Source organism: Populus nigra, chromosome 15, assembly GCF_951802175.1.
Source record: "Populus nigra chromosome 15, ddPopNigr1.1, whole genome shotgun sequence".
Classification (NCBI taxonomy): domain Eukaryota; kingdom Viridiplantae; phylum Streptophyta; class Magnoliopsida; order Malpighiales; family Salicaceae; genus Populus; species Populus nigra.
Window position 1 is genome coordinate 7310502 of NC_084866.1, and position 24300 is coordinate 7334801.

At 33.0% G+C, this 24300-nt stretch overlaps 3 protein-coding genes and 1 pseudogene across 4 annotated transcripts; all 4 read left to right on the top strand.

The window, feature by feature from the left end:
* Nucleotides 1-7535: 7535 nt before the first annotated feature.
* Nucleotides 7536-12404, top strand: LOC133674781 (suppressor of mec-8 and unc-52 protein homolog 2). Its single transcript, XM_062096014.1, has 10 exons — nucleotides 7536-7686; nucleotides 7785-7978; nucleotides 8070-8184; nucleotides 8834-8882; nucleotides 8996-9085; nucleotides 9823-9891; nucleotides 9985-10108; nucleotides 10625-10983; nucleotides 11151-11534; nucleotides 11915-12404. Exons 1-10 carry the CDS (start codon nucleotides 7640-7642, stop codon nucleotides 12185-12187), a joined length of 1704 nt encoding a protein of 567 aa, XP_061951998.1. The 5' UTR covers nucleotides 7536-7639; the 3' UTR covers nucleotides 12188-12404.
* Nucleotides 12405-13371: 967 nt separating this feature from the next.
* LOC133673672 (uncharacterized) lies at nucleotides 13372-16780 on the top strand. Its single transcript, XM_062094521.1, has 4 exons — nucleotides 13372-14586; nucleotides 14946-15146; nucleotides 15454-15649; nucleotides 16318-16780. The coding sequence occupies exons 1-4, from the start codon at nucleotides 13711-13713 to the stop codon at nucleotides 16500-16502; spliced, it is 1458 nt and encodes a 485-aa protein (XP_061950505.1). The 5' UTR covers nucleotides 13372-13710; the 3' UTR covers nucleotides 16503-16780.
* Nucleotides 16781-17598: 818 nt separating this feature from the next.
* Nucleotides 17599-18266, top strand: LOC133674696 (E3 ubiquitin-protein ligase RSL1-like; annotated as a pseudogene).
* Nucleotides 18267-18944: 678 nt separating this feature from the next.
* On the top strand, nucleotides 18945-22301 carry LOC133673991 (uncharacterized). 2 transcript variants are annotated; one of them, XM_062094949.1, is made up of 2 exons: nucleotides 18945-20278; nucleotides 22159-22301. In XM_062094949.1, exons 1-2 carry the CDS (start codon nucleotides 19155-19157, stop codon nucleotides 22238-22240), a joined length of 1206 nt encoding a protein of 401 aa, XP_061950933.1. In that variant the 5' UTR covers nucleotides 18945-19154; the 3' UTR covers nucleotides 22241-22301. The 2 variants fall into 2 exon arrangements, with proteins under 2 accessions (XP_061950933.1, XP_061950932.1); XM_062094948.1 differs by lacking the exon at nucleotides 22159-22301 and adding an exon at nucleotides 21516-21839 and having other exon boundaries at nucleotides 18947-20278.
* The last annotated feature ends 1999 nt before the right edge of the window (nucleotides 22302-24300 follow it).

A 24300-nucleotide genomic window follows, 5' to 3' on the forward strand; every position in this document is an offset into this window, starting at 1 on the left:
ACTACTTTAGTAGTGAGGATTCTACCATCAACTTTTATGGTGCATGAGGAGAAACATGAGAAGTTCAATAGATTGAACTTCAAAAGGTGACAAAATAAAATGTTATTCTATTTGACCACCTTGAACTTGAAAACGTTTTAAAGGAAAAAATGCTAAAACTATGAAATAATGAATCGATTTCATTATTGTGTAAGCTTTGGACAAATGAAATCATATTGATTTCATATGCAAGAAATACATCTTGAATAGATTGGACAATGCACAATATGATATGCATAATTTAATCAAGAGTGCAAATGTATTTTTGAAAGTTTGGATAAAAAGTTCAAGGTTGAAGTTTCTAATATGAAAAAGTTCATAATCAACAAATTTATAAAATCCAAGATGGTTGATTCAAAGATCGTTATGAGTCATGTTTAAGAGTTTCAACTCACCTTGTATGATACTTATGCTAAAGATATAGCTACAAGTAAATTCTTCTAAGTGATTGTGATTATGGGAAATTTTTCACCATATTGGAAAAGAATTCAAGAATTACCTTAAGTATAAGAATAAGAAAATAGAAGTTGAATACCTCACCTTAAAGCTAAAGGTAGAGGAAGAAAATAAGTCATCTAAAAAAATAGATTGCTCTTCTGGTATAGTCCCTGTTGTTACCCATTTTTTCGGGTCCCACATAAACAAAAAAAAATCAGAAAAAAAAGGAAAGAGAAAATACAAAAAAATCAAAAAATGTTAGAAGAAAATAATATATATATATATATATATATATATATATATATATATATAAGTGAGAAAAATATACCTAAAAGCCTAGAAAATCGTCGAAGATTGGTTGAGGAGGATCAAATATATAAAATTGAAAATTTTGACAGTGCATTTTCGACTAATGAAGGCTTTATTTGCAAAGAAAATTCAATTTCAGGAGAGAAGATCAAAATTGGATGTTTAAGGACTAAATTAGATTTTTTCAAGGTTTAATTGAATTTATTGAAGGCTTAATTGCAAGAAAAAATTGATTTTTGAAGTCAATTTAGGCTTTAATTGGAAGAAATTAAAGTCTAGGGATTGGATTGCAATTTTAAGGAGTTAATTTGGTCAACTCAAGGGCTTAATTGCATAAATATTGAAGTTTGATGGGCAATTAGGGACTTGATTGAAGAAATCCAAAACCAAGGACCAAACTAGAAAAGACGCGTGAATGTAAGGGGGACCAAATCAGGGGCCAAATTGAAGAAATTAGAAGTTTGTTGGTCAATTAAGGGTCAAAATACACAAATTCAGAATCAATGACCAAAATGAAAAAGGTAGCTAACTTAAAGGCTAACAAATCAGTTTGGCGGGGGTGAAATTGCAAGAAATTAAAAGTTTAGAGGCAATTATAGGTGCATGTGCCACAATTAGAAGAACATGGACTCAATTGAACTTTGCCAAATCCTAAATTAAAAACCTTAATCTTACACAGGCGACACATCATTCATACTTAAAGAAGAGAAGGTGAGTGACACGTCGTTCGGTCGATTTGGCCTCTATTTTTGATAGTTTTGGATGATCGAGTTGGCAACTTCAAATGAATCTACAAACCTCTAAATTGAGCTATGTTGGATTCAAATGAGATATGTGCATCCCTTTTACCAACTTTAGGTAGTCTCAGGTGACGTTGATGTCACAAATGGTCTCAGGTGAAGTTGACGTCAAAGTTACTTCGACGAGTCCTCGAAAATAAGTAAACTAGTCAGCTCTGACAGTTTTGACTAATCAAGTTGGTAACTTCAAATGAATAAATGTGAAGTTACAAACCTTCAAATTAAGCAATGTTGGATTTAAATGAAAGGTGTGTTCCCCCTTTATCAACTTCAGGTGGTCTCAAGTGATAATGACATCAAAATTGCTCCGACGAAGCCTTGAAAGCGGGCAACTCAGTTAGCCAGAGCTTAACATAATTATGTAAAAAAATCAACTTTCTTTTCATGTGTTCACAATCCTTCCCTTAAGATCAAAAGGTCAAGAATAGATTGAAAATTCACCAAAAACCCTACAAATACCCTCTAAGATCAAAGGGAAGGAGCTGGAAAAAAAAAGAGGGGAGTAGAAAAGGATATGAGAGAAAATATTAATTTATTAGCATAAGAAAAGAGGGCCTAGAAACCTATGAAAAGGTTTTTTCTAAGTTTGGAAAGGATAACAAGTTTAGGAGAGGCAAAAGTTTCCAAAAGAAAACAAAAAGAAAGAGTAGTTGTTTTAGGTATTCTTCTAATTCAAAAGCAGGTCCTTGTGGCCTACTTTAGTTGGTTTTTATTCGTTTTTGTTCTATGTTTATGTTTACAAGCATAGAAAAGATGTTTGGAATGCTTAATAAATGGTGTTGCATTCACCTCTATGTTACTATATTTTTCATTTAATGATGTTATTTTTGAAGTTATATATATATATATAATTTGTTGTTTTAAGTTTGTTTTTGACATATAATGTTGTTTTATTTGTGTTTTTTACTTAACTTATGCATGTTAATGCAAGGGTGTTTACTCTGGCTTTGTTATGTCTATTCATACACAAAATAGGTTCAAAAGGTCAATTTTGAATTCATGTTGCATGAACATATAAGCTGTGTTAAGTTGTTGTTTTTTGGATTTGTTACCTCAAGATTGATTTTGGTGTTTTAATATTTTTTTCTATTATTTTTTTAGATTCAAATATGTTTGTGTATGTCAGTGTGATTTGTTGGGATAAAAAAAACATGTTTTACAAGCCAAAAGTGCCCATTTATGGGCTAGAAGGTGGCTGCCCTTGCTGGGTTTTTTTATGGATTTATGTGCACTGTTCTTCGTGTTCTTAGGAAGAGCATTGTCTTAGACCCTTAATTTGGACCTTTTTTGGTCCATTTCTTTGCCCAAAACACTTCTTTGAACATGATTAACAAATAATCTAGTGTTTATTTGCATCAATAACATGTTTATAATAGATTTTAATCCTTGGGTTTTAATTTTGATCTGAAACTCATTTTGACAAAATTATGTATTTTAAATGAAAACTAAAGTGAGTGGATGCTAGATTATTGTTCCTTGCATGATTTCCAACATGTATGTGCTTTTCTTTTAACTAAATTTGGTTTGTGTTGGGTTAGATGTTGCTAGGTTTCATTTTGATTTCTAGGGGGTTCTTTATATTATTCCCAGGAATATTATCTTAGCTACATGATTTGGACCAATTTTGGTCCATTTCTTTGCCCAAAACACTTTTCTGGACATGATTAACAAGTAAACTAGTGTTTATTTGCATCAATAACATATTTACAATAGATTTTAATCCTTAGGTTTTGGTTTTGAATCGAAACCCATTTTGACAAAATAGTGAATTTTAAGTGAAAATTAAAGTGAATGGATGTTAAATTATTGTTCCTTGCATGATTTCCAACATGTATGTGCTTTTGTTTTGACCAAATATGGTCTGTGTTGGGTTCCATTTCGGTTTCTAGGGTGTTCTTTATTTTTATTTTTGTGTTTGATCTGTTTTGTTTAAGTTTTTGTATTTTTGGCAAGTTTAATCTAGTTTTTAGCTTTGGTTTTGTTTTTGAGTTATTTTCGAGTTAAACACGTGCGACAGTCCCTAAAGAAAAACTTGTTATGAATGAGAAAAGTATTTCTAAAAAACTTTAATGATAAATATGTTATCTATAACAAGACAAGACACCTAACCAAGGGTTGTAGAAATAGGGCTCAACAAAGTAACTTAAAATAGAGAAATGATTGTTGAAGCCAATATCAACGAGATTGATCACTTATTGATGAAGTTTCAAAAAATAAACATGTTTATTGTTGTTTTTGAAGTCAATCTAATAAAAAAAATCCCGAGTGGTGATGGATTAACATTGGTGCAGCAATACATATATGTACCTAAAAGAAGATATTATCCACTTATAAAGAATTGAATGGTGAGCACTTGTACACAGAAATTCATTAACCTTTAAAGTACTAGGTGTGGAAAGGTCATATCAAAGATGACTTTAAAAAAGGAATTGACCCTTAATAATATGTTTCATGTTACTGACATTAAGATGAACTAATATCTGGTTCATTATTGAGCAAAAATAGTTTTAAGTTGGTTTTTTAGAGTAATAAATTTGTACTCTCAAAAAGCTGAATGTTCATATAATAGGGGTATCTTAGAAGTGACTTTTTCAAAACGAATGTAAGGATCACTGTAACTATGGATAATAATAATAATAATAATAATAATAATAGTGATGTCAATTCTTCTTACTTGCTTAAGTCTTGTGACTTGTGGCACAACAAGTTAAGTATTGTGAATTATAATTGTATATAAAAGTTAATAAATATTGATTTATTATGAAGTATATTTTTTTAGAAAAATCATAAGCGTGAGGTTTGTGTAGAATCTAAATTCACAAAAACTTATTTTCATTCAATTAAAACAAGTAGTAAACCTCTAGATTTAATTCACTCGGATATTAGTGATTTAAAGTTTATGCAAACTAGAGGTGAGGAAAAGTATTGCATTATTTTTATAGATGACTGCACGAGGTATTGTTATATCTATTTGCTTAGAAATAATGATGAATCTCTTGAAATATTTAAACATTACAAGAATAAAATTGAAAATCAACTTGATAAGAAAATAAAGATAATAAGAAATGATGAAAGTAGAGAATATGAAGCACCATTTGGTGAATTCTATCCCCAAAATGATATGATCTACCAAACTACCACTCCTTATTCACCTAACAAAATAGCATTGCGGAATATAAGAACCGAACTTTAAGAAAATAATGAATGTCATGTTGATAAGTTCATAAGCACCTTAGAACTTGTGAGGGGAGACAATTCTGATTGCCAATTATATACTTAACAAGGTACCCCACAAGAAGCTAGAGAAAACACCATAAGAATTATGAAAATATAGAATACCTTCATACAATTACCTCAAAATATAGGGTTGTCTTGCAAATATGACAGTATCTGATCCAAAAAAAAATCAAGATAGGACCTAGAACTATGAATTGTGTATTATGGAATATGCTTACAATAGTAGTGCATATTAATTTATTATACACAAATCAATTATTGAGAATATTTATCATAATACTATTATGGAATCAATGAATGATACATTCTTTAAAGATGTGTTTCCGTTTAAGGAAGCACAAAAAAGTTATTCACTTAAGAGAACAATTGAGGCTAACTCAAGTAATAATCATCAATTATAAGATGATAAAGTTAAGCATAGAAGGAGTAAAAAGGAAATAACAACCAAAATGTTTGGTTTGAATTTTCTAACATACCTATTAGAAAATAAACCTAAAAAATACCTCTTAAGGAAATTTCTTGTCTTAAAGCTTCCTATTAGAAAGTGACAGTCAATAGTGGAGTTGAATCAATTATGAATAATCATATATGGGAACTAATGAATCTTTCTCCTGGAACTAAACCATTATGTCACTAATGGATCTTCAAAAGGAGGATAAAATCTGATAGAATTATTGACAAATATAAAGCTAGACTTGTTGTTAGAGGTTTTAGACAACAAAAAGATGTGAACTATTTTGACACATATTCATAGGTGTCAATAATAGCTTCCATATGAATGTTAATAGCCATTGCAATTATTAACAAACTTGAAATACATCAAATTGATGTAAAAAATGCTTTCTTAAATGATGACCTTAATGAAAAGGTTTACACAGAACAACACGAAGAGTTTGTTATCAATAAACAAAAAAACAAAGTTTATAAGCATGTTAGATAATTATATGATTTGAAACAAACACCTAAATAATTGCACGATAAAATTGACAAGGTTATATTGTCAAATGAGTTCAAAATCAAAAAAGTTGATAAATGTGTTTATGTGAAAAACATAGATAAATGTTATGCCATTATATGTCTCTATATGGATGATATATTTATTTTGGACAACAATAATTATATGATCAAGTATACCAAGAAAATAATAACTAATAAGTTTGATATGAAAGACTTGGATGTTATAGGTATAATACTATGAATAAAAATACTTAAAACATCTAATGGATTGATATTGTCCCAATCTATCTAGTTGACTAAAGATCTCAAGATCTAGGTTCAAATGGAAAATTAAGTCACATAACATTTTTGGTAAAACCATAAAAATCAAAAGACATGATTTAAATAAAAAAAATATTTAGGTGTAATTTTTGTTTTTAAAAGGGTAATCAATTCTAACAATGGATGGATTGTATCAATTTTTTGGCTCCTAAAATCAATGATAAAAGGAGGGTGAATATTAGTGTTTTAGGGTTGGTTTTTTCGTAGAACTTATTGCGCGCTTCTTCACCTATTTTCAGCTTTGCTATTTTTGATTTAAAGCTCTATTTCCAATTATTATTATTTTTTTCTAATCTAAAGCTTAGATTTAGTCATTGTAGAGATATTATTAAGTATAATTTTCTTAGTTTGTTGAACCTCATTTAGGAACAAAGTGGTGTTATTAGAATCTTGCGCTTTTCTTGCGCTATTCTTAATTTATTTTCATCTTTGCTTTTCTGGATTTAAAGCTCTGTTTCCTCTCATTATTTTCTTTTTCTAATCTAGAGCTTAGGTTTAGTCATTGTAGAGAGATTATTAAGTACAATTCCCTTGGTTTGTTGAACCTCATTTAGAAATGCACCTAAACAAAGTGGTGTTGTTAGAATTTTGCGCTATTCTTTACATATTTTCATTTTTGCTCTTCTAGATTTAAAGTTTTGTTTCTTGTCATTATTATTTTTTCTACTCTAGAGCTTAAGTTTAGTAATTGTAGAGAGATTATTAATTACAATTCTCTTGGTTTGTTGAATCTCGAAGTGCATCTAAATAAAGTGGTGTTCTTAGAATCTTGTGCTTTTCTTGCAGTATTCTTCATCTATTTTCATCTTTGTTCTTCTGGATTTAAAGCTTTATTTCCTCTCATTATTTTTTAACAATCTAGAGCTTAGGTTTAGTCATTGTAGAGAAATTATTAATTACAATTCTCTTGGTTTGTTGAACCTTATTTAGGAGTGCACATAAACAAAGTAGTGTTTTTAGAATTTTGAAAAAATTTATTGAAGAAAATCATTTTGCATTAAAAGAGAAGTAATAAAGTGACAAACAATTAATCATTAAAAACAATAAGAATTTTAGTTTTGTTATATTATATGAGTTTTGATAAATAAGTATTATAAATTAGTTTTATTTTAAATATAAATTCTATACTTATTTAGTATGATTTATTATGCTTTTATTATATTACATGAACATAAATTAGTGCATAGGGTCAAGGCATATGTCTTCCATGAAAGATTTTTTATTTTCACCTATTTTTATAGTTTATTAAAGCAAGAGATGGTTATAATAGTATATTTTATAAACTGTTTATTATTGTTGATTATTTTTTATAATATTTTTTTATTAAAAATATATAAAAATAATATTTTTAATATTAAAAACATAAAGAAACATTAAAAAAAAAAGTTATTTTTTGAAAAAAACTTTACACAAAACGGTGCGGATAACATTTTAAGTCGTACCATTTTCCAATCCGTTTCGTTATCACCTCTCTCGCCCTCCCCAAAATCCCATTTTCAAGAACCCTAATTTTTTTAGTAGCACCAAAATTATCAGCAATGACCTCTTCGAAAAAGCACTACAAGGAGAAAATTGCACGTCGCAAGTAATTATACGTAGCAGTTTCTTTCTTTCTTTGTTTTGTTTTGAAAACTGATGTTTTAATGGAATCGGATTTAATAAAATGGAAATTGTTGCATGCAGAGAGGAGAAGCCAGAGGAATCAGAAACACCGAAATATAGGGACCGAGCTAAGGAGAGAAGAGAAGATCAGAATCCCGATTATGAACCGACTGAATTAGGGTCATTTCACGCGGTTGCTCCACCGGGGACTGTTGATATCCGGTCAGTAGCTGATTCAAATCAGATTTCTATCGAAAAGAGCAAGTACCTTGGAGGTTGGTATCTTCGGTAAAGGGTGGTTTAATATTGATTTATTATTTTTGTTTTTTGTTTTAATTGATGGGGGAATAAATGGTGATGTTTTAGGTGATGTGGAGCATACGCATTTGGTGAAAGGACTCGATTATGCTTTGCTTAATAAGGTGAGAAGTGAGATCGATAAGAAGCCGGATTCTGCAGAGGATGTTGATGGGAAGTCTAGGTATGTTTGTTCTTTTTTTTTTTTTTTTCAGAGTTGTAAATTTGGTGGTGTTTATTCTGATTTTAATGATGAACATGAAAATTTTAGTGAGAAAAATAAGAAGGGTTGATAAGTATATTGAAAGATGAGATTGCAATACACTTTTTAAAGAAAAGTTGAGGGTGTGAAGGTATATTTGAAGAAACAAAGTTGGACTGTGAGGAATCAATATTCTTTGTGCTCCCCATCCAATATGATGTGGGAATAACTTGCTGTAATGTAGCGTTATTTGAACCCATGGTTGATCAAGCATGATACGTTCAAACTGATAGAACATCCACTGAGATAGAACGTCCACTGAGTGTTGGGGGTGGGGGGTTGATTCTGAGACCACAACTTTGGGAGTAGTTGCATTGTCAAATTTGATCATGTTCCCCAATGAATTCTCTTCCCTCGCCTTAATTATTATCAAACTATAAAAATATGAATATTCTACTTTTAGTGTTTCTGAATGTATTTCAAGAGTTACATTTTTTTTGCATGTTTTGGAGAAATATAATGCTAACAATTTGGTTTCTGTTACTATTCCACTTTTTATTTCTGAGTGCTTTGGCTATTCAGCATGTAATAGTCTTGTTTTGAATTAATGCACTCCTGTATTGTTTGACAGAGCATCCAAGGAAGACCAAAAAATATTGTTTCGCACTGCAACTGCAAAGGTGTGTTGAATTCTTGAGAATATGCAGAACTACAGAATTGGATTCCAAAGTTAATTTTATCAATTAGAAGTTAGTTTTCTGCTTTGTCTAAATTGTTTATTTTCCTGTTTCAGTCAGTCTACCAATGGATAGTCAAACCTCAAACCATTATCAAGACAAATGAGATGTTTCTTCCTGGTCGAATGTCATTTATTTTTAACATGGTAAGGATTTTACTTTTTCTATGCTAATTTTTAACCTACCTCAGTATGACGAGAAAGAAAGGATTTTCAGAGAAACCCCTAGAACTTTCCCGTGTGAGCTTGGCTTATCTGCTTTCTGTCTTTGTTAACCAAGAGTCTATTTTGGGTAGCTTCAAACTTTCTCCTCATATTAGTGTCGTTGATTTTACCTAGTCAGATGAATTTTTTTTCCTCTAATTGTACTTGTGGCAATATAGAAGCTTAACTTTAATGGAAAAATTCCATGGAAATTCCTATTGAGTTTTTTCTTTTCTTTTCTTTTAATTGTTTTCCTGCTTCGACAGCTCTCAATATTGCAGATTGTAAAATGCCAGAGCTGAATTGACTTGTAGCAGTGAGCAAAGTGATTTCTTTGTTTACAGTCTTTAGGGCTTTGAGGTCACTTGGAGGTTAGAGAAAGCTATTAGTTTGGGGCATCCAATTCAGGCCTTTCTGTATGATGGTTCATCTTTGGATAAACGTGAAAGTGCAAGATTGTTAAGTAATATACTTTGATAGTATAAGATGACAAAGGGCCAAAAACTGGAGTTAAAATATATGAAGTAAACCTAGAAGTGCTGGGAAGTTTTAATATGATGCAATTATATGTTTGGATCAGGAGCAGAGGAGTGCTTTACTTGTCTTGCTCTTTTTATCCAGTTTTGAATGCATCCTTACAAGTAGAATGTCTTGATTTTTCTCTTAATTGGGTGTTCTAGGAGGGTGGATACTCTCACGATATTCCAACCACATTGCACAGAAGCAAAGCTGATTGTCCAGTGCCAGAGGTTTATATTTTCTTGATCCATTGAAGCAATCTAGTTTACTTCTTACAAATATCTGAAAGCATATCTGACTTTGGGTTGTATTATGTTATGTAGGAAATGGTTACCGTCAGTGTCGATGGATCTGTGCTTGATCGAATTGCTAAAATTATGTCATATCTTCGCCTTGGATCTTCTGGGAAGGTTCTCAAGAAGAAAAAGAAGGATAAAGACACAAAAGGTTATTCTGTGCACAGCACATTCTAGTTAGTAACAAGGCATCACTGTGGAATCTATCTTTTGTTTCCTTAATTGGATTAAATGCATCATAGCATGGGCCTTTTCCTTTCTAACTGCAAGCTATGGGATATCTTTTTCAGCAGTTCAGTGCGTTTGAAATGGATATGCTTAATGTAACATCATTTTGATCATTGTCTGATACAGTATGGTTCTGTCAAGGTTGCTTGCAATTAATAGCTAAGTGACATAAGTTTGCTATCTGGCTGAAATGAATGAATGTTTTTTATTCAATTCATTAGAGGTTAATTCAAAAGTTTGAAATGTGCGTACGAGTAATATTTTGTTGCGTACTATTGGTTTTCAATGGTGAAATAGGCCCAACTTTGCCATTCATATTGATTTCTCATTGGTTATTGACATTGTTCATTATATGCATCCTTCAGTTTGGTCATTTTTCCTGTTTATTACTTGAGTGACAATGTCTTTCCCCCCTCCTTATTTTGGTTTTATCTTACAGGAAAGATTTCAGTTGTTGGCAATGAATATGATGAGCATGATAAGCCTTCAAAACCTAGCGGTGGCATGTTGAACAATAAAACTGAAAGGGAGATTTTGCCACCACCTCCACCACCTCCAAAAAACAATCTGGCTGATTCCTTTGAGAAGCAGCAACCTGCTGTTGCTAGGGAAGACGAGAATGACATATTTGTTGGGCATGGCATTGACTATGAAGTTCCTGGAAAAGACATGAGCCAAAGCCCTCTTTCAGAGGACATGGAAGAATCTCCTCGAAACAAGGAAAGATTATCCTATTTCAGTGAACCAGTTTATGGTCCAGTGCCTCCCTCTGAGCTATCTCATGAATGGCAAGACCCGGTAAGTTGATCATATTTGATATGACATTTGCAATACTCATTAAGTTGTAGGAAGAAATACTCGCAGTTCATTTTGCAATTGCTCTACCTCTTGGCACTTGTTATTAAAAGTCAGTTGTCTGCCAATGTAGATCAACTTTAATCTTCTCTGTTGATTGTTTGTTTTAGAATGGATATGATGCTGTCCATGCTCAAGCATTATCTGCTGACTACCAAGGAGAGTGGCAGAACTATCAATATGCTGAGCAATTCGCATATCCTGAACAGTACACCCAGCAAACAATGCAGGCTTATGACATGCAAGCTGCTTCTAGTATTCAACCAGATCCACGCTTCATGACCCAGGAAGAGAAGGATCGGGGTTTAGGTTCTGTGTTTAAGCGGGATGATCAGAGGCTTCAACAGCTGAGGGAGAAAGATGCCAGAGAAAAAGATCCCAACTTCATTTCTGATAGTTATTCTGAATGTTATCCTGCATATCAACATTTTACTCGTGAGGTTGTTGATAGTGATGATGAAGATGACTTGTCAAAAATGGACATGGGTGGTCGGGTAAGTGGTTGGTCTTAATGAGTAACTTCCCTTTTCTTTTGACACAAAAAAATAGAGCATGTACAAAGCATTTGATTTGAAATTGCTATTTCCATGTACTCTACTTTTTTTATGGCAACATGGATTTGATATTTCTCAATCGAAAGAAGAAGAACCTGTAGTAGGAAGTTCATGTACTTAATGAACCTTAAAATGTTGTCTTAATGATTTCCTAGTTGTGGGTTGGTGAGAAGGAAAATCATTGTAGAACCTTGGCCCCGACGGTCGTTCGTAGGCCAAGTCAACCACTTATGATGAGGGGGTTGTAATGCAAAATATTTAATTAATCTGCTGAAATTTATAATCTGTGCTGATTATACTTTTGTATTCTCTCTTAACAGGCAAAAGGTCGACTTCATCGATGGGACTTCGATACAGAAGACGAGTGGGCAAAATACAATGAGCAGAAGGAAGCAATGCCAAAGGCTGCATTCCAGTTTGGTGTCAAGATGCAAGATGGTCGGAAGACGAGAAAGCAAAACAAGGACCAGAAGCTTAATAATGAGTTGCACCAGATAAATAAGATACTGGCCAAAAAGAAAATAGATAAGGAGAATGGTGACGGCGGCCATTATGATGATGACACACCACCTGGGAAGAAGCAACGACTATGAAGTCGGTTGCCTAGGGGCCCTACATTCTTTGTGAAGAAAGTTTTACTTGTGTGTGGATGATGCCTCTAATTGTTCTTAAATGAAAAGGATCATCGCTTCTGTTCTAGGGCCCTACCACCATCTTCTTGCTCATGTAAAATGAATCTAAGCGCAACAGGTTGAAAATGTTTTACATTGATATTTATCACGTTATAAGAAGACAAATTTTTGCTACCTAGATGGACAATGGTAATATTTCGCCATGATAACGCATTGAATCTCCATTATATCAATAGATGAGAATCAACTGAAAGATTAATATAGCAGTTTTGGTTAGAAATTAGAATCTGTGATTTTCTTTGCCTTTCATCTACGAGGATTTTCTGGTTTTATGATAAGGCAATGGATCTTCCAATTTGTTTGGATTGATTTTGATATTTTTTGGGTTATTTTTGTAAAATTAAATAGTTTTTGAGTTTTATTCTTAAATATTTAGTTGGTTTAAAAATTGAGTTTTATAATTTTTTTTATTTTGATTTTTATTAAGTTTTTTTGTTCGCATGATTTGGCTTACAAGTCTTATAGATTTACCTGAGTTTATTAGTGTTATTTTTTTTTATTGATTGATTTTTATATTTGGATGGTTAATAATTAAGCATTATAATTTTATTTTTTTATGAATGATTCTGATCTCACGATTTAGATCATGATTTTTTTTTTTTTTATTAAGAGGCAAATGATCTTTTCATGAGCATGTTATTATAATCATTTTTTTTTTAAATTTGTCTCACTTATTTTTGTTTTTCTTATAACCAGTTTAAGTAATGAATTTTTTTTATATAACAGAACGTCCTTTTTAATATTAAAAACCCATGTCATAGCGTTTAACCACCCTTCTAAGTTAGAAAAGCCGACTATTACATGTTGGTAAGCATTATTTTTTTTAAATTCATTTTTGTAATAATTTCAGGTATTGAATTACAAGATTCGCCTTTAAAATTCTTTCCTTGAATGAATAAGATTTCTCAGCAAGTAAAATCTTGAAGAATATTCCTCCATACTATTCCGAACAATATTTTATTAAATTTTAATTTTTTTATTTAAAATTATTTCGATATAATGATATAAAAAATAGTTTTTTAAAAAATAAAAAATATATTTTTAAATAAAAAATATTTTAAAAAGTAAAACTTAAGGAAAGAAGCTTTCGCTGACTTTCTAATCTTTCTTTTTCCTTTTGATTGTGGTCGAGTCGTCGTCCGTCTTCCATCGAAATAAGAAGCCCTGCATTTCAAAGCAAACCCTAATTTCTATCAGACTTCTCGCAAGGTACGCTGCCGTTTCAATCCTCTCCAATTTGAACTTCGAAGAAAGGTAACCAATCATTCGTTTGGAAAAAACCCTAATCAGAAGCAAGCCTCAATTATTTGTTATGCTTGTCGATTCCACGAGACCATTATTGTCCATCGATTCTCTGTTTCGGTTTCTTTGAATTATTAAATATTGAATTGCAGTGAAATATCTTTAGTTATCTGGTATAGCAAATGGAGAGTCTTGAAGGAAAAGTACAATTTACATCCCTTTCGAAAGAGAAGAATACGTACCTCAATGTTAATGAGGACTGTAACGGTCCCTTTTTGTGGCCTGTGCCCAAGGGTGTGAACAACAACAACAACAATAACCAGATAGTTGCTAAATCCTCCTCGATTGGAGATTATGTCGCTTTCGAGTTTCCCCAAGATTACATGGGTGATTCTAGTTATGATCGTTGTGTTTCCGCCAACTTCAATGCTCCTCCGGAGGTGGAGGTCAACTTGAAAAACGTGTTAGGTGGGATCGTTGCGATTTTAACTGGGCGGAATAAAGACTCTAGTAGCAGTAGTGTTTCTGTAAATAAACAGCAGCCCGGTTCAGATGTTTCGTTTCTGGGCTCGGAGAAGAATGGGGACACATATTTGCACTCTTCGGTTTATATTCCGAGTGCGCCGCCACTTCTGGAGCCGAATGGGTTCAATTATGCTGTGTATAAAGCGGTGTTGGAAGCTGAACCACCTGAGTGGTTGCCGGATAGTTCTACTACAGTTTGTATGCAGTGTACTTCTCCCTTTACAGTGGTTACTCGTGGAAGGCATCATTGTCGTTTTTGTGGTGGAGTTTTTTGCAGAACATGTACTAAAGGACGGTGTTTGTTACCGGCTAAGTTTAGGGAGAGGAACCCCCAGAGGGTTTGTGATGCCTGCTATGATAGGCTCGATTCTATACAAGGAGTTCTTATTTGTACCATTAGCAATGCTATGCAAGTGGCGAAACATGATGTCATGGATTGGACATGCATGAGAGGATGGTTGAACCTGCCAGTTGGTTTGTCAATGGAACATGAGATATATAAAGCATCCAATACATTGAGAAGCTATTGGCAGGTGTGTTTTTTCGTTTGTTTCCAAAGTTCTTTATATTTGACAGATGTTCAGTTTCCTGATTCTTGGTCTCATGAGTTTCATTTTACTCACTAATTGCATGTCAACCCTAGATATGGCAGTAGGGTTACAGTTATCTGGTGACAGTGTCTTATTATGCAATTCTCAACTAGCTGAGGATGATTCAGTGTTGTATTCATGTTGACACTATCTTATCATGTTAATGTCAAATAGCCAAAATAGTTGGTTATTCAATTATATTTGTTAGTTCTTCTTCTTCTTCATTCAGGGACCAGTTCTGCCAATGCCTTGTGTCTTTAAGCTGATCATAGTTTTGTGTATTGGCTTTCTGAAATGGGCAGGTATCTATGTTGAATCCTGAGAAGTCCATACCCCTAGCAGTTATGAAAGGAGCCAAAGGCTTGGCAATCTTAACAGTTGTCAAAGCTGGCGCAGTAGTTGCTTACAAACTTGGAACTGGTTTAGTCATTGCTCGGAGATCAGATGGATCATGGTCTGCCCCTTCAGCAGTATGCTCAATTGGTTTAGGATGGGGCGCTCAGGTAAATTCTTATGGCCTTATTTTTCTTCTTATTTGAACTTTGGATTCTTAATTTTGCTCGTTTGTGTGCTTTTCAACAAATTAGTGTTTATATGTGAAAATGCAAATTGAGCAGAAAAATTTCCAAGTTTTTCTTTGTGTATGGAGCATGAAAAGTGTCTTTTACCTTTTCTATGGTAAAGTGATTGTTAGTATACCTTTCTAAGATAGATCAATCAATTAAATCTAAATGATGCTGAAATCTTTTTCTGGTCACTATTTGTGCTCTCTGGATGATGCTGTATCTGTCTTCTCTCCTTGTTTCCTAGATTGGAGGTGAGCTAATGGACTACATAATTGTGCTCCATGATTTCAAAGCTGTGAAAACATTTTGTAGTCGCATGCATTTTTCTCTTGGAGCTGGTTGCAGTGCTGCAGCAGGCCCTGTTGGGAGGGTGCTGGAAGCAGATCTTCGTGCTGGGGATAGAGGATCTGGCATGTGCTATACTTATAGCTGTAGCAAAGGTATTTTATTTTGAGATAGGTTTTTTACATTTTCTGTTCTGACCTTGAGATTATTAGAAGCATTAACTTCTATCTTATAACAAGAAGCCTTTTGGTTGGCACTAAAACGAAGATTTGAAGCTAGATATTATTTTGTTTTACAGCTCTCGTGCTTTTGAGAGAAGATCTTTAGCTTTTGACATACTTTTTGGCCACAGCTTATTAATGTTTGAAATGTCGATAAATCTAATGAAATTTCCAGTTTGCATTTTCAAATCAATGAAAGTTGTTTTGGATGTGACAGTGATCCTAGGGTGGATCTCAGGTTGAAGTTCCAAGGCGACTGAATTCATTTTTTAGGATGAAGCTAAATATATTAAATACTCTTCGTGTGGGGAATTGGCCAAATTTACTTCTAATGCTCCTGGCCTCCCTGTATGTATAGCTACTTATAAATATGCTTTATCCGTAGTTGCCCATTTGTTTTACATAAAATCTGAGTCGGTGAATACATTACGGAAATTATGTGCTATGTTCAGATACCATTGAAATGTTTTTGGCAGATGTCTAGCTGTTGGCGTGCTCTCCTATTCTGCATGTTGTCAATTATTTTGGCCTTCTCTCTAAAGCCTATGCTGTGTTTGAAAATTTATGACATTTGATCCTCTAAAGTGTTTGACATGTATCAGGCGCATTTGTGGGAGTTTCGCTAGAAGGAAACATTGTAGCAACGAGGATGGATACCAATCTAAAGTTTTATGGTGATCCTTACCTCACAACTGCTGACATTCTTCTTGGGACTGTGGACAGACCTAAAGCTGCAGAACCCCTATACGCTGCTCTCAGAGAACTGTACTCAAGTCTACTGCATTAGTACTTGTACCAGCCCGCCTTTCATGTAGCATCCAGGCTAAAGCCTTGTCGCATCGTGATAGAATTCTCTGATGAGAGATGTGCGCTTGCCCCGAAGCTTAATTCACCAGCTTCGAATCGTAAAATTGTTTAGTGTACAGGACCATTTCATGTGACAAACGACAACCCTTAATGTCATACTTCTGATATTTCATTCAAATGTCTCTGAAACTGCCTGATGGTTGCTTGTATAGACACTTGTATATATACTGTTCCATAGTGATTGTTTGTGTATAGACATTTTAAAATCCTTTAGGATGATTACTCTGAGGAATGGCAAAATGTTGAATCTGCATCCGTAGTGATGCTCCATTAGAATTGAGCACTCGTCTGTGGTAAATTTCAGCTTCCCTTTTTCACGCGGCTAACTGGTAATGACATGAGAAGAAGCACGCGGAGAGCTAAATCAAATTACTTTTCACAGGAAAAAAATAAAATTCCGCGTTACAGAACTCAAGGTGAGAAGTAGCATTGGCCATATTATAAAAGTTAACAAGTGGTCTGTCTACTCAACAAAAATACATTCAGAGGAGGGTGGAGGGTTTAGTGGAGGAAGAGAGAAGAGGTCTGACAAGTTGGAAAGCTTTCCTCAAAAAGTTTCGAATTCGTGGAAGGGAGAATGGAAACCACCACAGCTTTGGAAAAGGTTGATTCTCCTACTTTCCATATTGTTTTTCCTTCAGTGATCTATGCCATGTGTTTTTGTTTTTATTCGAAGGCCAGGATGGATTCTAGTGCCCAAAATAAATGCCCTGATTTCAGGTTATTAGTAGCCAAAGAGGGGACTAAAAAAACTAAACCAAAAGAAAAGGGATTAGTTGCTTCGCTTAAACTTCGATACCAAGTTACCAAGATTGTTTGTTACGGCTTCTACTGGTTAGCAGATCACTATGCTGCCGACAGATTTTTACTCTTGTTAACCACAGATATCAAAAAAAAACTAAAAAAAAAAAACTAGAAGAAAGCAAAACATGGGAAACCGAAAAACAAGAACAAAACAGAAACATTGAGATTTAAGGGGGCTTTCGAGCTTGCTGACGATAAATATGTTGTTGACGATGTATAATTTCTTCACACCCAAGGCACATAACAGTGAAACTGATGATGAAGAAAGCAAACATGATGATGGGCACTTTCACGAGGTTGGAGAGTGTTCTGATTCTGCAACCTGCATGTAGTCCAAACTTTGTTTGCGGAATCTTTGTAGAGCGAAGGGTCTTGTATGACTCACTTTTATTGTATGGAATGCATTATTAGATATATGTAGCTTCCAAGCTTGACGACAATCTTGCAATCATTTCGTGTCCGGTGTCAAACTGCCCAGGAGTCTTAGAGCCTGAATACTGCCGCGTGATCCTACCAAAGGAGGAGGTGTTTGATAGGTGGGGTATTGCTCTGCGTGAGTCTGTGATTGATGATTCTAAGAAATTGTACTGTTCTTATGTAGATTGCTCAGCCTTGCTGGTTAATGATACAGGAGAGGAGATTGAGAAACCCTGTTGTCCTTTCTGCAAAGGAGCCTTTTGTGTGAGGTGTAAGGTTCCTTGGCATTCAGATATTAGTTGTACAAAGTTTCAGAAACTGAAGAAGAAAGGTGAAGATGTTATATTCAAGGATGTTGCCGGGAGGAAAAAAGTGGAGGAGGTGTCCGAAGTGCAAGTACTCCGTTGAAAAATCAGTCGTTATGATTTCGACCATAGTTTTATTACTAATATCAATTGATTGAAAAACTACACAATTGCATTAATTAAAACAATATTTATATTAGTTCAAACAATATTCTCAAATAAAAGCAACCCTAAAACTCAATTTAAATCCTAATTTCTCTAATTTAAACATAATTAGTTCCATAAATAACATCAATTACATAAAAACACATAATTGCTTCACTTAAACCCAAAATTATCTCAGCATCAATAAAATACCCAATAATCAGACATAACACAAATAATTATAAATCAAACTTGAAATTTTTCAATTCAACAATGAAACCCATAAAACTAGAGAAAATACAACTATTTTACCTTAATTTTTAGTAAGTAAATGGCGGTTCTACTTATTATGGTTTTCTCATTAATTGAAGACCTAAACTGACACTCTTATTTTTGTTTCTATCCCAACATTTGAACTTCTGGTTCCTCTGTTTATCTATTTAAAATATTGTCAATATCAAGGAATGACTTTCTCAAAGAACCAAAAAAAAGGCAATGAATGACCTGATAAATCCTACAGGAAAGGTGGAAAATATCCCCTTACTAATTATCACCACGAATTAAATTAATAGGAATTATATACACAGAAAGAAAAAGACTTTTAATATTTGTTGGTGAGAGAAATACTAAACGAAAAGTCGGAAATTACATTAATAATAACTAATAATAAAAAGCAACTTGGAATTCGAAAGCCATTACTATCTACACTCTACTGTACTGGTAGTCTATAAAAATAAAAAATAATGGCTGGCTACAAACAGGAAGCTCTCAATCGTTGTCGATGACCATCGAATTGATGCAGCGCAGCTCCCGAAATCAATAAAATATCCAAGAAATTCAAAAGTAGAAAGACAGCACCCTAAAACCCCACAACACAACACGCAACAATAAGAAGATCAAGAATGAAGCCACAAGTTTTGGAAATACCAGAGTCGAAGCCAAAAGTGGAGATGCCCCATATTGTAATCGTGGATGATCATTATCACGACCAGTTTCTTTCCACACCCTTATCAAACAAAGGCACCACAGAGGACGATGCAATCTCTGTTGAACAGTACAGTGAAGATCGTGACCTTAATGTTGCCGTCATGTCTTCTCTCAATTCCAGCAAAGAAGCAAACTTTTCGGGGTCCAAACCAGAGGTGGTTCAGATTGTAAACCTTGATTATTATCATGATAGGTTTCTTGGCATGCCCGTATCAAACAAAGGCACCGGAGAGAATAATGCGATCTGTGTTGAAGAGTACGGTGAAGATAGAGACCTCAATATTGCTATCATGGCTTCTCTCAAGTCCAATAAAGAAGCAAACTTTATTGATCCCTCTCAAGATTATTTCTACTACTATAATGATGAGGATGATGATATAAAGGTACTCGATTTCTTGCCTGAAGTCATTCCTTCTAGGAAACAAAAAGAACCCACTTTTATAGAATCAGTGGCTGAAAAGGGTCAATCTTCAAATTCTCAAATTGACCCAGATTTTGTTTGTCAAATCTGTGTCGAACCCACGATTTTAAAGAATTCATTTTTAATCAAGGGTTGCACTCATGCTTACTGTACCGAATGCATGGTCAAGTATGTGTCCTCGAAATTACAGGAAAACATAACCAAAATCTGCTGTCCTGTTCCAGATTGTAAAGGCGCATTAGAGCCTGAGGATTGCCGTTCAGTTTTACCTGAAAATTTGTTTGATAGGTGGGGTAATGCTCTGTGTGAGGCTGTGATTCTTGGCTCTCAAAAGTTTTATTGTCCTTTTAAAGATTGTTCTGCAATGTTGATTGATGATGGAGAGGAGGTTGTCAGGGAATCTGAATGCCCTAATTGTTGGAGAATGTTCTGTGCACAATGTAAGGTTCCTTGGCATTCACAGATTAGCTGCGAAGAGTATAAAATGCTGCACAAGGATGAAAGAGAGAGGGATGATATACTGTTGATGAATCTAGCAAAGAACAAGAACTGGAGGAGGTGCCCAAAATGCAGGATATTTGTCGAGAAGATAGAAGGTTGTAGATATATGAAATGCAGGTATGTTTTGTTTGTTGTTTCTTTGCGTAGTATCCAAAAGGGTTTATGATTTTTGGTGATTTCTGATTGATTATTTGGCTGACATAATTTTATTGTTAAATGCTTCTTTATATTGTACATGTAGTCGCGATTACTTAATTATGAGGGATGGAATTGATAAATGTTTTTGCTGATTGTTTTAGTAGCACGCTTTCATTAATGTTCTGTTAGTGAGACATTCTCACCAGGAGGTTTCGCCCAAAATTTACTTTGTAGATGTGGATAGGATCCTTTAAACGTATCTGAGTTAATTGTCAAATTACAGATGGAGTGATCTCAAAAAGGAAGAACATGAAAACGATTAGTGGTTTATTTATTAGAGAAAGCAGTTTCCCCATTCTGTTGTTGTTGAGTGAAGCATATGTTTCATATTGCATTGCTATGCAGCTCTTGGCACCTCCAAAATTGCAACATTATTGGGTAACAGCTTCCAGGTTTATGTGTTCTGCTCTTTTGTTTGACGTTCTAAATTCAACGCTTAAAGCCCTGCGAGAGATTAAGATCTTGTTTGGGAATGCGTTTGAAAGCATATTTTCTAAAAAAATAATTTTTTAAATATTTTTTTTAATCGTTTTGATATTTTGATATCAAAATTAAATTTTAAGAAAATTAAAAAAATATTATTTTGATGTATTTCCTAGCGAAAAACATTTTAAAAAGCAATCGCTACTACACTTCCAAACAAGCTTTAAGATATGACTTGTCCCAAATGTTTAGCCCCGTGCTAGACTCAACCTTTCCTCTTTCTATCTACTTGTGTTTGCCTAGCAATTAAGTGTTTTCCTTTACCTAGAGGCTCCCCCCACACTCTCTCCTGTTACGAGATAAGCGGAACACGCAAGTAGAAAAGATTAAACTTATATAAACACAAATTATTATAGGAATCAATTCCAACCTTTATTAATCTCAACAACAAAGAAAATACACAAATTTGTGTGTGTTATGCACAAAACTTGCATGCTATACACCAAACCAGCATCTTGGAAACACTTAGTTGCTAGGCAAACACGAGTTGATCAACAAAGGGAAGGCTGAGTCTGGTAGGGGGCTAAATTGCTGCATAGGAGCTGGAAAATTCTGATGAGAAATTAACCCTGTGACACGGCCTGTAAATGTTGGAGATAATGAAGCAATGTTTCACATTGCATTTCCGTTGGTTTTAGGTCACTGACTTTTCTCACATTTGAATTAATGATAGGTGTGGAACTCAATTCTGTTACAGCTGCGGATCTACTGATTTAAATCCAGTAACACATTACTGTTATAAATGTAAGGGAATTTGGTAGGGAGACTAAGAGAAAGAAGATACAGAATGCAGTGTGAGGACAAATCGGGAAACAACAGAAGTTGTGGGACTGAATTTCAAGATTGTGAACTCTAGGAACTGGTTCATGTTGTAGTGAATCCAAATTCAATTATGAAGGCCGTATCATATTTTGTTTTTTGTATTTCTAGAATGATCAAGCCAGTTGTATGATCATAACGTGCCTTGGAATGAATTATATTGGCAACTTTTATTGTATCTGTGTCCTCAACTCTGTGTGTTTGTCTTTTTCTTGAATTGCACCATTATTACCCAAATGTAGCTCAGGAGTGTTTTTTTAATGTAGGGCTCTGAACTTTATGAAGTAGGATAGGCCTTTTAATCCTCCTGGCAAGCTCTTAAAAGTCTAGAGATAGTTTTACTTTGCTAAATCCTACAACCTATCACAGTGATGATGAATATTCCCAAGGATGAGGGACATTTGTATTCTTTCTGTTTGTTCAAAGTGATTGGAATGGTTCTTCACTTGGTTTAGTTCTCTGACATTTTTTTCCCCTCGTTTTTAAATTGATAATAGGTGTGGAACTCCTTTCTGTTACCGCTGTGGATCTACTGAAATATGTACGGGAACACATTATTGTAATAGGTGTAAGGCATAATTATTTGTGTTTCTCAAAACATATATATATATATATATATATATATATATATAATAACGGAAATTATAATTTAAATATTATAATATAAAATATATTTACTTCGTTAATTTATTTTAGTTTTCGATCTTATAGAGATATTTTTTTCTAATTCATCTACAGTGATGAATTATCTTTCAATTACATAAATATCTTCATATAATTTATATTATGTTCAATATCTGTCTATTTGTTATCCTTGATTAGAATGTGTGGTTAAGATCAAAACATAATACAATTTAATTTATTATTAATTCAATAATTGATTGATTTATATTTCAAAATTAGATAAAATATCTAACAACTTATCATGATCCCTTAAATATAAGGAAGATTATAAGTGGTTTGACTTAATAATCCAGTAATCAGTTTCTTAGTATAATTATTATCAATTTATCACGAATGTTCTGGTTTAGATATTATTTAATATAATATGTCTGCTTTGTCATGTTATTTTAGTTCTCAATATTATATTAATTAAATCTTGGAATAAGAATAATAAATAATTTAATTTATTATCAATTTAACAATTGATTGATATATATTTCAAAATCAAATACAATGTCTAACAAATTATCACGATCTCTTAAATACTAGAAAAGTCATAAATGATTTGATTTAACTTTTCAATGATAAGTTTCTTAGTGTAATTATTAATTTTTTTATCAAGAATATTTTAATTTAGATATTATAGCATGAAACATGTCTGTCTTTTCAATTCATTTAAATGGAATAGCGTCGTTTTTGCGTTTAGGGTTAATTTAGGTTTAAAAACTTCTATTTCAATTTCAGCCCTTAATCTTTTGATTTATTCAATCAAGTCTTTAATTGAATTTTTTATTCTAAGAATTGATTCAATTTCACCCCTACCAAATCTTAAAATGACCTTATGAGTTTAGTGTTTTTTTTTTTTCAATTTGGTCTTTGGTTTTGGATATTTTCGATTTCATCCATGTTTGACCTTCAACCTTCTAATTTTTTCAATTTCATCCTTAATTTCACTCAATTGAGTCCTCAAATTCAAATTCTTTTTGGTAAAAGGTCTTTGGTCTTGAATTTCTTCAATTTGAATCTTAATTGACCCTTGCAATTTTGACCATGATTTCACCTAATTGAGTTTGAAAAATTAAATTTGATCATTTAAAATTTCAATCTTCTTAATTAAGCTTCCAAACTTAACTGTTCTGCCAATTAAGTCCCTAATAAAATTAATTGTACCCATTAAAAGCCTAATTAAGTCCTTACACTTAATTATTTTTTTTAATTTGACCCAAATTAATTCTAAAATTTAATTAAACATTTAATTGGACATATGATTAAATTTTTTTTTCTATATTACATAAAATTCACATAATTAATTAAGAAATCTCGAGCTAAATTCATTATAACCTTATAAGAGAAAAAAAAAGGAAACCCAAACCTAATTTAATATTACAATCATCAACTATAAAAATACAATTATATTGGTCCTTAATATCCATAATTATTCATCATGCATAAAAACATATTAATATGCATAATAAAAATATTGCATGTTTCAACTCTAATTCATGGCTTTTACTTTAGAAAAACCATTTTTATATACATTATTTAATTAAATATTTTAATTAAATCCTAATCATATTAGTATAATATAAAACTTAAAAATTTTGAATTAAACATTTTACTGCAATCATAATCTTATTGAAAAAATCAGTTCTACATCAATTCTACAATTAATTTAATTTAGGGTTTTATTTTAAATATGAAATCATTATCTTATATATGGAGAGGTAAAATCATAATTTAAGCCCTAAATATACTAGATGTAACTAGATATAAGTTACAATTCCACCTCTAACAAAGCTTCAGGGAAGAATTATAATTCTACAATTCTACCTCTAACAAAGCTACAACCGGCGTGGGCAGCCTATACTGGCGACAACCTTCAGCAATGCTGCCACTACACTTGGTGGCAGTGTAGGGTAGCAAGTAGCATCCCTGATGCTGCACCAGCAGGCACTACGTGCAACAACGCTTGTCAC

Excerpts from the sequence above, each read along its gene's own strand:
- LOC133674781 (XM_062096014.1), top strand. The coding sequence starts at position 7,640 with ATGACCTCTTCGAAAAAGCACTACAAGGAGAAAATTGCACGTCGCAA. Across the intron at positions 7,687-7,784 it reads GAGAAAATTGCACGTCGCAA|AGAGGAGAAGCCAGAGGAAT; the intron begins GTAATTATACGT and ends TGTTGCATGCAG. Across the intron at positions 11,535-11,914 it reads AAATGGACATGGGTGGTCGG|GCAAAAGGTCGACTTCATCG; the intron begins GTAAGTGGTTGG and ends CTCTCTTAACAG.
- LOC133673672 (XM_062094521.1), top strand. The coding sequence starts at position 13,711 with ATGGAGAGTCTTGAAGGAAAAGTACAATTTACATCCCTTTCGAAAGAG. Across the intron at positions 14,587-14,945 it reads CATTGAGAAGCTATTGGCAG|GTATCTATGTTGAATCCTGA; the intron begins GTGTGTTTTTTC and ends TGAAATGGGCAG. Across the intron at positions 15,147-15,453 it reads GTTTAGGATGGGGCGCTCAG|ATTGGAGGTGAGCTAATGGA; the intron begins GTAAATTCTTAT and ends CTTGTTTCCTAG.
- LOC133673991 (XM_062094948.1), top strand. The coding sequence starts at position 19,155 with ATGAAGCCACAAGTTTTGGAAATACCAGAGTCGAAGCCAAAAGTGGAG. Across the intron at positions 20,279-21,515 it reads TGTAGATATATGAAATGCAG|GTGTGGAACTCAATTCTGTT; the intron begins GTATGTTTTGTT and ends AATTAATGATAG.